Source organism: Saccopteryx bilineata, chromosome 10, assembly GCF_036850765.1.
Source record: "Saccopteryx bilineata isolate mSacBil1 chromosome 10, mSacBil1_pri_phased_curated, whole genome shotgun sequence".
In the NCBI taxonomy this organism is placed as follows: domain Eukaryota; kingdom Metazoa; phylum Chordata; class Mammalia; order Chiroptera; family Emballonuridae; genus Saccopteryx; species Saccopteryx bilineata.
In genome coordinates, this window is record NC_089499.1 from 50,916,313 (window position 1) to 50,928,711 (window position 12,399).

The window sequence follows — 12,399 nt, forward strand, 5'->3', positions numbered from 1 at the left end:
ATTCAATCAGAAAAATATTGGAGAGACGTTGTTAGAAAAATAGCGTCTGCCTTTATTCAAGTCCTGTTCTCTAACTCAGGTCCCATCTCGAGACCTGTCTCTTCGGTCCCCGGGGGCCGGAGGCAACTGTCCAGGGCAGGCTGAAGGGCCTGGGACACTTGCTCCGCCATGTCCGCAAGCCGCCACGGGCCGGGGGCGTCAGGCCCCTGCAGGGCCCGCAGGAAGTCAGGCAGCTGGGAGGGCAGGGCAAGGACAGGCCCGGCGCGGAACAGAGCTGGCACAGCATCCGGGCAGAGCAGACTGTCAAAGTAGGCCCCGACGTAGCGGCCGAGCGCCCGGCCCTGCAAGAAGTCGGGCAACACGCAGCTGAGCGATGCCGCGAAGGCATCGTGCGGGCTGTGCTCCCCAGGCGGCGGCGCCCCGTCCTGCAGCCACTCGCGACACAGCGCCACCGCCCCGGGAGAGAAGAGCAAGACCACCATGCCGCCCTCCTGAAGGGTCTGGAGTCGCTGCGCGTGGAACCAGGCCAGGGGCCCCTGCGCGCTCACTTCACGACGACTCCACAAGTCCACGACCACGCGAAGCGGCAGCTGGCACAACGCAGACGCCAGGGCTCCCACTAGGCGCTCGAAGCCTGCGTCGTCGGCGGAGTAGAGGAGCAGAGCCGCGCGGGCCCTGAGGGCCGCTGCCAGAGAACAGAAGGGAAGAGGAGACGTGAGATGGCCCGAGGTCCGGCCCACTGGGGCCGGCCGCCCTCCCGGCGCTTGCTCCCACTCACCCCCTGAACGGACATCCTCCTTCAGGAGCCTCAACCACCCTGTTGGGGCAGAGGGGTGGAGGCAAAGGGTGAGCTCAGCCACTGCCTCTCAGGGAACTCCCAGTCCTGGCCCTGGGGATGGGGAGCCGGAAATGACTCACCTTTCACATGGTCCTTTTTGAGGAGGAGGAGGAGAAGGAAAAGTACTGCCACTAAGAGTAGGCAGGCCAGCCACACCAGGGCCCAGCGCTGGTGGATATCTGAGAGACCCAGGGGAGGAGATGGGCTAGTTTTAGACCTTACACTTTCACTTCACTTCACGAAGGAGAATAACTGAAGCTCAGAGAAATGAAGCGACTTGCCCAAAGTCTACAGCACATAGTGTTAGAACCAGTATATGAGCATAGATACATCTACTTGGGTGACCTTGGAGAAGTGACTTACCTGCCTCAGTTTTTCATATTGGTAAAATTAGGATAACAGTACCTACCGATAGGGTTGTTATGAGAACTACATATATGTATTAATACACATAAAGCAGCACTTACAATGCCAGGCCATAGTAAGTGCTCAAATGTCAGCAATATTAATTGCCCCCTAAACCTAGAGTGGCTGGGTGCTTGACTTCTTAATCTCTCTTGGATTATTGCAACAACCTTCTAACTGGTATCCCTGACCTCTTTTCTGTCTCCAGTTCATTCACTACATGGCAACCCCAGAGATCTTTTGAATATACAAATCCAATTATAGCCTTTTGGGAAGCTCCTGCTGCTCTTAAGGTAAATTCCAAATTCTTTCTTTTTTTTTTTTAATTCCAAATTCTTTACATTGGCTTCCAAGGCCACACATGGCCCTTCCATCATTATCGCATGACTGGGGACTGCTTCCCAAGACATTCCAGCCACTGAGCACCTTGCAGTTCCTCAAAAAAGCATCCCACAATCTTCACAAAAATGTATCTCTACCTCCGTCACCTAGTTCAGCCTTCAGAGTTCAGCTCAAACCTTTCCCCTGAGCTGTTTCCCCACTGAGGTCAGGTCCAGTTATATGCACTCATGGTTTTGGACACTTACTTTACAGGGAGTGTTCAGTAGCTCACACTTACTAAATGTTAAGTGATTTGGGGCTATGTCTTTCTAGCCTTCTATAGTTGGGTTGGGGGGTGCACATTATAGTTGGACATTATAGTTGGACATTATAACTTGGTGATGCTGGGATGTTCTGCAAGCTTTCATCCTAGTTTCTGAATGAATGAAGGAATGACCCTCTGATATCTGAGCCTGGGAAGGACAAAGCAATTGTTTGTGCTGCCCCCAGGAGTGGTCCCTGTCAAGATTCCAGCTCCTGGAGAGCTAGCTATGAAGAGGAAGGACAGTTCTTGTAATACTCACACTTGTCCATGGGACAGGCCCATAGTGCTCCCAGGTCATCATCCCATAGCTGAAAGATACAAACAAAACCAAGTCCAGAGTTCTCAGCTTATTTTTCAGCACTTACCAAGTTTTCACCAGCCTGATCTCCAAATTCCCAGCCTCAACAAGGCATATTTCTCCCCACCCGCATTAATTTCCTACAAACTGTTGCCTTTGCTTATGCTGTGCCTACTGCCTAGTAGACAGTGCCTTCCTCCATGCAAGATCTACCCACATGAAGAGACCCTTCCTTAAAGTTCTTCCTTTGCACCAGCACTTAGCAAATGTGAATGCTGTTATCTGTTTATGGGTTTTTAGGCAACAGCGAGCAGCTTGGGGACAGGAACTATGCTTTTTCAACTCCTAGCTTCCACAGGACTGGACACAAAGAAAACACAGATAGATAGTGGATGGGTGCTAGAAGGATAGTGAGCAGGCCTCTGCCTAGGAAGAGTGAAGAGTTTCCCTGGTGCCCTTTGTTAAGCACAGGAAGAAGTGAAAGAGGCTGAAGGTAGAGACTTGGGGCTTTTGCCCTTGGGCACCTAACTCACCTTCATACACTGGCCTGACTTCAAGTCTTGTAATAACTGCTTTCCAAGGCGAGCTGCCCTCTGCCAAGCCAAGGGGTAAGGGACTGTCACCTAGGGGCACTGCACCTAGGAGACTACCAGGCAGCAGCTGGGCAGAATCTGAGGGCTGAGAGGACACAGGAAGCTGGGAGACTTTCTGACAGGCCATTGAGAACAGGGCCCACATCTGAATTACCCCCATGTTCCCAGAGACCAGCATGGAGCCTGGCACAGAGGGGGGAAAATTGAATAGAGGGAAAATTTGAGGTCAGGTGTGAGATAGAGCTGGAGAGGTACATGGAAGAGGGTCCCCAGCCCTCACCGTGGAGGCCCTGCTGAGGAGTGGGGTACAGCCACTGGGTTCCAAGGCACAGAGTGAACTGTTGTCCTGGGGGCCTCGTGTCTCCACCAGCAGTATATCATCCTTGAGGGGCCCTAGGAAGTCTGAAAGGGATGAGAATCCACTGTGAGACTCAACCTTGATAGGATCTGCCATGTGCCCCCCATGCCTGATCTTTACCCCTAGGAGCTGGCACTTCAGGGTTCACCTTTACTGTGATGGCCCTGCCCCAGCCTCCTGCAGGCCCCACTCACCAGACCACAAGCACTCTTGCAGCTCCAGCTTCTCCCAACTGCTCACCTGCTTGGAAGGGGCCCAGGTTAGGGGCACAAAGAAAACTAGAACTAAGGCCAGAAAGACCCGAGAAGAGAAGGGGTGGGATAGGTATGGGGAGGCCTGTTGGGTTGGGGGGGTCTGTACTCTGGACCTGACCTTAGGAAGATCAGGGTTCCAGTCTGGGTGGTTAGGAGTCAATCCATGTTTCTCAGCCTCTGCTTTGTGAGGTCATCTGTACTAACAGGGCTTATGACCCTAAATTAACTCTTTTCATGTCTGACAAGACACTTTATACATTCCCATCTAACTACCCTCTCACAGAGGCCTCACCTGACCACTCACTTGAAATTGCAACTTAATCCTCTCTTATCATTCCTCACCTTTCCCCATAGTGTTTATATACAAATTACTGTATACTATAATTATTAAATCTATTGCCTTGCATTTCTCCATTAGAACTTAAGCTGTCTATGGATAGAAACTCTTAGTGGTTTTATTCACTGATATCTATTCCAACTGCCTAAAACAGTGCTTTGCACATAGTAGATGCTCAATAAATCTTGAATGACTATGCTTATAATCACCCAGTGAAGTTGTAAAGTAACCCATTATACAGGTATGGAAATAGGACAATGATAGCAATAGTAAAAGGCAGCTAACATTTGTTGAGCATTTAGTCTGTGCCAGCCCCTACTGTCAAGCACTTTTCTAATCTTCATAACCACTCTATAAAGTAGTTACTATTATCATCCCCATTAAATAGATAAGATTGATCTTCAGAGAGGTGAAGTGACTGGTTCAGAATCCCTTAGCACTGCTAATGTAAATAGTGTAACAACTAAAGTGGAAGCCCATAACCATTTTGCTTCAGGGATCCAAGGATAAAGTGGGTCCAGAAGACAGTGCCTTGTCTGAGGGTCTGCACATCATGGAGGGGGGTCCTGCCCACAACACAACGCTCTGGCGCCTCCTTCTTACCTGAACACAGAGGTTGGGGTGGCCTTTCAACAACGGGAACTCAAGGTCTTTCTGTGGAAAGAGGGGAATGGGTGGGGTCACTAAAGGTAGCCCCTGGGTTGGCTCTCCCCAACCACCCATCCCGATACCGGGCGCTGCCCGCCGCCTCGCTTACGTTCACAGTGACATTTTCTCGGTACAGTGGTGGAACCAGCGGCTGACAGGGGCCCCCGCTCGGTGCCTGCCAGCACAGTGTGGCCTCGGCAGGCAGTGAGCATGGCGCGTTTAGCCGCCAGCCCCGTGGGGGCAGCAGCTGCAGCTGGGCAGCACGCCAGAGGTTGCGTCTTGCGCGGTGATCTGCAAGCAGAGGGCGTGGTCACTGTGAGCCCCGCAAGGATCCACCTGCACCTTTTCCACCTTGGCCCTTGCGGATCCTCTCACCACTCTTAAAGGGGCAGATGCTCGTTCTAACGGAGTCGGGCTCCAGAGGCCACACCTAGAAAGGAAACAGGGACCAGATTATATCACTCCAACCAAACCTCCAGAAGCATATGACAAGCCCTCTGCTAGGCACTGGGAACACATTCATTTGTCCAGTATTTCACAAACACTGGCCTGATCTTTTCATACTTTGCAAGGCCCTAGAGATGCACATATTCACCCCGCAAACCCTGTGTGAACATCTGGCAACATCTTTATTTAGCAAAAAAAAATTTTTTTTTTTTGCATTTTTCGGAAGCTGGAAACGGGGAGGCAGTCAGACAGACTCCTGCATGCCCACCAGGGGGTGACGCTCTGCCCATCTGGGGCCCCGCTCTGTTGCATCCAGAGCCATTCTAGCGCCTGAGGCAGAGGCCACAGAACCATCCTCAGCGCCTGGTCCATCTTTGCTCCAATGGAGCCTTGGCTGCGGGAGGGGAAAAGAGAGATAGAGAGGAAGGAGAGGGTGAGGGGTGGAGAAGCAGATGGGCGCTTCTCCTGTGTGCCCTGGCCGGGAATCAAACCTGGGACTCCTGCATGCCAAGCCGACGCTCTACCACTGAGCCAACTGGCTAGGGCCTAGTTAGCAAAATTTTATTTTATTTTTTAAATATTTTTTTATTGATTGATTTTTTTAGAGAGAGAGGAGTGAGAGAGAGAGACAGAGAGAGAGAGAAGGAGGAGGAGCAGGAAGCATCAACTCCCATATGTGCCTTGACCAGGCAAGCCCAAGGTTTCGAACCGGCGACCTCAGTGTTCCAGGTCGACGCTTTATCCCACTGCGCCACCACAGGTCAGGCCTTTAGCAAAATTTTAATGAGTATTACTATGTGTCTTAGTACTGTGGTAGGCACTAGAGACATTTGATAATTAAATCTACAATTACTCTGTAAGAACCTACTGTGTGCTAGGCACTCACTGTCCCAGGTATTAAAGACACATTCATTTATTTTTTCAATAAACTTAAAATGTACCTATTATGTGCTTAGCCCTGTGCTAAGCACTAGAGATAATGTATCAACTTAGTTAGCAAACCTTTAATTAAGAGTACCTATTTAAAAAGATGGAAAACAAAAAGCACAACAAAAAACAGTACCTGCTACGTGTCAGGCATTGGTCAAGTCTCTGGGGCAGTTACTCAGTTTGAATTAGTTATTATTATCTTGCCTTCAAGGACATGACAAATTAAGTTACAAGATAAGTGTATATAAATTAATAAATTGGTCATTCATGTATTAAACATCTGTTGTATGCAAGAAGAAATGAGACAGGTGCCAAAATAAAAAAGGAAATAATAAATGGACAAGGAAGGACAGAAGTGCAAGGAGACGTGTAGATAGGAGAGGCCAGGAGGTGGGGGGAAACTTTGGGAAAGAGGTAACGTGAGCTGGAAGGACTTGGTTATATGGAAAAGAAGCGGGGGCATCTCAGGTAGTGGGAACCATCTAAGCAAAAGCACAGAGGTAGATGTAAATTGATAAGTAGCCCCATCTGGAAGGAACAAAATTCCCATCAAGTGGACCCATAGGAACGACAGTGGAAACGGTTCAGTTGGGGGTCACAGATATGGTCCCAGAATGCTAGGGGAGTTCTGGGAAAGGAAGTGAGACAGGAAGTTATTGAAACAGTCTAGAGGAAAGATGATAGAAGCCCAAACTAGGCTGAGATGAAGAGGAAAAGGAAAAAGATGAGAAGCATTAATGTTAGAGGTCAAATAGATGGGACCTGATGACCAATTAAATGTGCAATCAGAGGGAGAGGAAAGAGCCAGCACATATAAGCCTAGGTATGGCATACTTCCTTATAATAGCCCTATGAGGCTGCTACTGTTATTCTTCCCATTTCAGATAGGAAACAGGCTCAGAGAGGCAAAGTGACTTGCCTAAGGTCACACAACTAGCAAATGGCCAGAATCAAAACTCAAACCAGTCTGAGTTTATAGCACATGCTCTACCCTCCAAGGGAACACAAAGAAGGAATTAGAGGAGCAGAGGAAGACTTCAAGGAGGAGGTGGCATCTGACTGGGCCATGAAGCATAAGTGGGAGTCCTGTTGATAGAGGATCAACAAGCAGAAGGCATTGGACAGCAAAGGTCAAGGGGGGCCAGTTACCCTAGGGAGTCATACTTTTTACCTCAAAGAGGAGGATGGAAAATAATGAGACCAAGACAGTTAGAGCCACCCCCTCACCAACTCCTCTGGCATCCAACTAAGCTCTGCTCTTACCTGAATACAGAGACAGGGAACCAGGTCTGTGTGGTTCAAGGTAATGGTCTGTGGCCCAGTCTGTGGAACAAATAAAAGTAGGGAAGTTGGAGAAGATAAGGAAGAAGGGAAGGCTGGAAGCCAAAGTTGAGAAAACCAGGCATGCAGCAGTTCCCCCACCAATGTTCCTTGCTTTGGGTGTGGGTCACTGTGTCCTCTTCACATGTCCCCTGTATCCTTAGCATGGGCATCAGCCTAGAGTGGGAATGGACCTGGGAGGTCTCACCAGGTTTCTGTGCCACCGGTGTGTTTTAGAGCCCTGGGTCTGGTTCCAGTACAGGGAGATGCCAAAGTGCTGCTCCTCGGAGACATCCAATAACAAGTGTACATCCTCACCATCTGTAGACACATTGAGCCAGGGCAGAGCTGTGGGGAGTCAAAGAGAGACTTCCTTTACTTCTTCCGCACACCCAAACCTGTGCCATATCCACCGACTGATCCTTCACAGTTCCCTTCAAACCCCTTAGACTGGGATGCTCCTGGGGGATGGAGCCAGTATCCCCACCTCAGACCAGGCTTTGTCCCAGCATCCAGGGACTGAGCTCATGTAGGCCCCAATACATTATTATCTTGAGACCCACCCTCTCTTTGCTTTTCCCTCTGCAGCCAGAAGGATCCTGTAGCCACTGTAAAATAAATCATTCTCCTGTGCTCAGAAGCCTCTGATGGCCCCCCATATTACACCCAGAGGCAAAAGAGAGTTCTTACAAAGGCTTGCAGGCCCTATCCAATCTGGCTGCCAATCCATCTCCTAGCACAAATTAATCAGCTGCAGATACACTTGCCTCCTTACTGATACTGAAACACACCACAACATACTCCTGCCTCAAGCCCTTTGCACTCACTGTTCCCTCTGCATGGAACCCTCTGGATAGCCACAACCCCCCACCTCTCTATCCCCCTTTCCTGCACTTTTCCCCTAGCACTAATCACCATCTAACTATTGTCTATTCCACATCTTCATGTGTTTACTGTTTCCTCCTTCACCCTCACCTCCACCCTGATCCTGACTCCCAGCCAAAGTATCAGCTCAGTGAGAGCAGGGATTTTTGTCAGTTTTGTTAATTGCTTTATCTTTAGTGCCTATTGCTATACCTTGGGTAGAGTAATCATTAATAAACATCTGTTGAATAAGTGAATCAATGTGTAACTGAATGAATGATGACATAAAATGCATATCGTCAAAGTTCTGGTGCTGAATAGTCTTTAATGGATTACCAGAAGCAGTCAGGCCAAGCTTAAGATTAAAGAAACCAAAAAGAAAATGAAGTTGAAATACAGTCATTTTAGAATTAAAAAAACATCACAGTGATTGAGCACCAGCCCAGGACGTGAGTACCCAGTTCAAAACCCCAAAATCATGAGCTTGAATATAGGCATGCCAGCTTGAGTGCTGGGTCATTGACATGATCCCAAGGTCACTGGCTTGAGCAAGGGGTCACTGGCTTGGATCGAGCCCCCCAGTAAAGGCACATATGAGAAGCAATCAATAAACAACTAAAGTGATGCAACTATGAGTTGATGCTTCTCATCTCTGTCCTCCTCCCCTTCTTCCCTCTGTCTGTCTCTCTCTCTCTAAAAAGAAAATATCACACTATGTATATCTCAATCTGGGTAGTAGATATGCAAATGGATACATATATAAAAATGAATGAAACTGGGCAATAAAATCAGAGCATTTTACACACTTTTCTGTATGTATGTAATATTACAATAAAAAAAGAAAATAAAAAATTTCAATAGTGCATGAAAAAATGATCAGAACCTTGATTTTCTTAGCCCTTATTTTATGGTTTAATATTATTCTTATTAGCCTGACCTGTGATGGCGCAGTGGATAAAGCGTCGACCTGGAATGCTGAGGTTGCTGGTTCGAAACCCTGGGCTTGCCTGGTCAAAGCACATATGGGAGTTGATGTTTCCTGTTTCTCCCCCTGTCTCTCTCTTTCTCTCTCTCCTCTCTAAAATAAATAAATAAAATCTTTTAAAATAGGTATTATTTTTATTTTATATATGGGGGAGGGTGCACCATAATCTTGACAATGTTTTGGGCCTCTAGATGTCCCTGGTATTAATAAATATTTGTTATAGGGAGTGACAGATCCACTTTTATGTTCCCATGTGCCTGGCACAAAGTAGTAGCTATTGTAGTTCATATGTGATGAATGAATGAATGAATGAATGAATGAATGAATGAATGAATGAGCTCTGAAAGTTTCTGGGATGTGGCAGCCCAGACCTAAAGTCAACTCCAAGGGTTTCTCATATTCCAGACCCTGGCCCTCCCTCCTCCCAGCTCCACTGGCCCTAGCCCCTACCAGAGCAGCTCTGGATGCTGTCCCGGACTTCAAGCCCACTGCAGTCTGGGAAGAGATCACAGAAAAATCCTCCGGTGGGGCTGGGACCAAGGAAAGAAGGGGGCAACCTGACTCATGGGGAGCTCTGCGAAGGGCTCTCTGTCCCCTAAATACCACCCATATCTGTCCAGTGCCCGAAGCACCTTCCCCAGGGGTGGGAAAGTCATGTCACTTGGGGAGAGGAGGCACAAGGAACTGTAGCTGGGGAGGATGGGAGCTCACACCACTGTTTGAGTGGATAGGGCTAGGAAGGGAGTGAAAGCGTAAGGGAAGTGGCCAAAGGGGAGAGAGAATAGGGAGGCCAGGATTTGGGGCCACAGAGGCTCTGGAGCCACTTACCAGGCAGCTGCTGTGTGAAGTTGAGTTCCTTCTGATACCTGGGCTGAGTGTAGGACCAAATTCGCACCTCAGCCCCTAGAGCAGCCTCAAAGCAGTCAAATACTACAGAGCCCTGTCAGGAGAGGAGTAGCAGAAGGTTGGTGGTATAGGGCTCAGAATCCATGCCAAAAGCTGTGGGCTTCTCTGTATGGACCACTTCCTCCCTCCCCTTTTCCCCAACCAGTGACTGTATTCACACTGTATGGCCTGAAATTCTACCTTTGAAGTTTGCTTCAGAGACTCACCATTCTAAACCACATGCCCTCAATAGGAGTATCAGCAGGGCGGGGATATAGGCCCTAGCTACTTGAGTCCCTGCCCCAACCCCAGCTGTTCTGGATCACTCAGCCAAAGCTAACGTGATCAAACACTCCTCCCCACAGAAGTGGTTTTCACACCCAGTGCCTCGGTGGTCCTCACGATTGCCCTGTGAGTGGGCCAGCAGATGTTCTCCCACTTGACGATTTTCCAGATCAGAAGATATTGGCTGGGAGCTGAGGACCGGCAGGGAAGTCAAAGGGTCTGAGTGATTTGGCCCAAGTGGAGACAACTCCTGAAGTAGCCCCAGAGCCTGCACCACAGTGCATGCATGGGACAGACATGGTATGGCAGGAAGTCCCGAGGAGATGGTCCAGCCCAAAGACTTTCCCTCTCCAACTCTTACTTTCTCTATCTAGAAAATGGGGGTAATAATAATGCTGGTTCATGGTGTTGCCACTACATATAATCTCACAACATCCATATGAGGTAGGACTTACTCTTATCCCCACTTTACAGAAAACTGGGGCATAAAGGGCTGAAAGGATTTGATCACAGCCCTGATCAGAGTCAGGACTTAAAGAGATGATGCATATGGAAGCACTTAATATATTTCATATTCAGAAAGTTGTTGTCATCATTATTATTATTATTTTACATACCACAGGCTGACCAGGCTGCAGAAGGGCAGCAAGCACTTGTACCTCCAGCAGGACACAGCGGGAAGTAGGGTAGGCCTGGAAGGAGAGCACGACGTGGGCCTGGAGAGAGGCTGTGAGCAACAGGGCAGGGTTTGGTCAGGCCCAGGGCCACAGGCAAGGCCCTGGCAGGGGGCAGTTGGGCCAGCAGGGTTCTCCTCACCATTCTTACGCTCCTCAAGTTCTGGATCAGTTGCTCTTCCAAATTGTTCCTTATCTCCAGGCTCTTCCCAGTGCCCTGGAAGGACCCAAGGACAAGGCCCAGGTCAGGCCTTCTGCTCTGGGCTGGCTTTGGGTTTGGCTTCCTTCCAGAAAGGGTATGGAGAGAAGCAGGGGCCAGGCTAGGGGTCTGGGGGGTAGATTGAAAGGCCAAACTGATCTGGGGGTCCTTCAGCCAGTATTCTCCAGAAGAACACTGAGGATGTCCAGTGCTGCCTGACAGACTGTCCGATCCTCATGCCCATCCCAGATACATTCACATGTGCACATGGATGACATGCTTACCATGAACAGCCAAATGGACAGCCACACTCACACAGAGGTCACAGTCAGTCTCCTGATGGCACCTCAGCACCAGTTCTGTCTGTAGCCGTGTTGGCACCAGCACAGGTTCTAGGGCAGACACAATGCTCCCAGGCATGCAGAGCATGTCACCTTCTGTATGTGAAGGACAGAATGGAGCTGAAAGTGTCCTGAACCCAGAGTTTGGTTGCACCTGATATCCCCAGAGGCCCGAAGAGCTTGGGGTCTTCCAGGGAGGAGGGTGGGCCATGAGGGCATGGGACTGCAACAGTTTCCCTCCCTTCCACCAAGCTAGGAAGTTCCTGGCTCTCTAAAAGTAGAACTACTCACCCCTGAGGTGGCAGGAAAGGCCCTGGGAAGGAGGCAAAGGAGAGTCAGAATTTATGGTCCTAAATCTAACCATCTTTTCTTACCTGAAATCACCTGCCTACCTCTTTCTGGAACTCCCTATTCCAAGCCCCTCCCAGAAGAAGACAGACCCAGCTCTTGCCCCCTCCCCATTCTCCTCTTACTCCATCAGTACCAGACAGACCAGCCAAGGCAGTTCTGGTGGCAGCAGCAACAGGAGCCAGAATAGGGCCCTGATGGGCCTCAGACTGAACCCTGAGCCTTCTCCAACCCTCCTGGGACCCCAGACTCACCGGAGAGCAGCGAGCAGCATTCTGAGGCCCCACAATCCTCTCCAGAGAGAAGACCATGGGGCTTGGGCCCAGTGCCAAGGACAGCAGGAACCAGGGCACAGGCATCTTCCAGGTGCCAGGTAGCACCCAGACCCCAAGCCCTGCCCTGCCCCCACCTCTGTTCCCACTCAGTCCAGAGCATTTGGGTAGGAGAAACCAGAATCTCTCCCCAGCCTCCAGGGTCCCAGGGCTCTTAGCTAGCACACTCCCTCTCCTGGGAGTCTTAACTCCAGTCTCAGTCCCAGCCAAAGTGCTTTCGTTTTTGGCTCCTGGCAGGCAGCTGGCTGTTCCCTCCCTACTCTGTCCCTCCCACCAACACCAGGCCTGGAAGCCAGCAGCCTTGGACTGGGGTGGTGGCCTCACCACCCTTCTTTTCCTCCTTTCCTCCTCCCTTTTCTCCTCCCCTGCTGACATCTAGGGGGAGGGCCCTTGGAGATGGGAGGCAGCAGCC

General features: G+C 49.8%; 1 protein-coding gene and 1 long non-coding RNA gene across 13 annotated transcripts; one reads left to right on the top strand and one right to left on the bottom strand.

Moving 5' to 3' along the window:
• Positions 1 to 28: 28 nt before the first annotated feature.
• On the bottom strand, positions 29 to 12,271 carry IL17RC (interleukin 17 receptor C). Of its 12 annotated transcripts, none has more exons than XM_066245552.1 (20): positions 11,910 to 12,271; positions 11,599 to 11,620; positions 11,282 to 11,403; positions 10,910 to 10,984; positions 10,711 to 10,785; positions 9,752 to 9,863; positions 9,374 to 9,418; positions 8,876 to 9,016; positions 7,283 to 7,422; positions 7,018 to 7,077; positions 4,753 to 4,807; positions 4,487 to 4,668; positions 4,333 to 4,383; positions 3,333 to 3,378; positions 3,061 to 3,182; positions 2,721 to 2,780; positions 2,149 to 2,197; positions 919 to 1,017; positions 779 to 817; positions 29 to 685 (listed from the first exon to the last, which is right to left on the bottom strand). In XM_066245552.1, exons 1-20 carry the CDS (start codon positions 12,012 to 12,014, stop codon positions 57 to 59), a joined length of 2,229 nt encoding a protein of 742 aa, XP_066101649.1. In that variant the 5' UTR covers positions 12,015 to 12,271; the 3' UTR covers positions 29 to 56. The 12 variants fall into 12 exon arrangements, with proteins under 12 accessions (XP_066101649.1, XP_066101645.1, XP_066101656.1 ...); XM_066245548.1 differs by having other exon boundaries at positions 10,711 to 10,820; positions 11,251 to 11,403; XM_066245559.1 differs by lacking the exon at positions 11,282 to 11,403.
• Positions 697 to 1,884, top strand: LOC136314527 (uncharacterized). Its single transcript, XR_010727329.1, has 2 exons — positions 697 to 846; positions 1,452 to 1,884. It is a non-coding gene; the product is annotated as an uncharacterized lncRNA (long non-coding RNA).
• Positions 12,272 to 12,399: the final 128 nt, after the last annotated feature.

Bases quoted from the DNA above. Each gene is read 5' to 3' on its own strand.
- IL17RC (XM_066245548.1), bottom strand. From the start codon at position 12,014: ATGCCTGTGCCCTGGTTCCTGCTGTCCTTGGCACTGGGCCCAAGCCCC. The intron at 2,198-2,720 runs GTGAGTTAGGTG...TGTATCTTTCAG, and splicing joins AGTCAGGCCAGTGTATGAAG to CTATGGGATGATGACCTGGG. The intron at 818-918 runs GTGAGTCATTTC...CTGCCCCAACAG, and splicing joins CAAAAAGGACCATGTGAAAG to GGTGGTTGAGGCTCCTGAAG.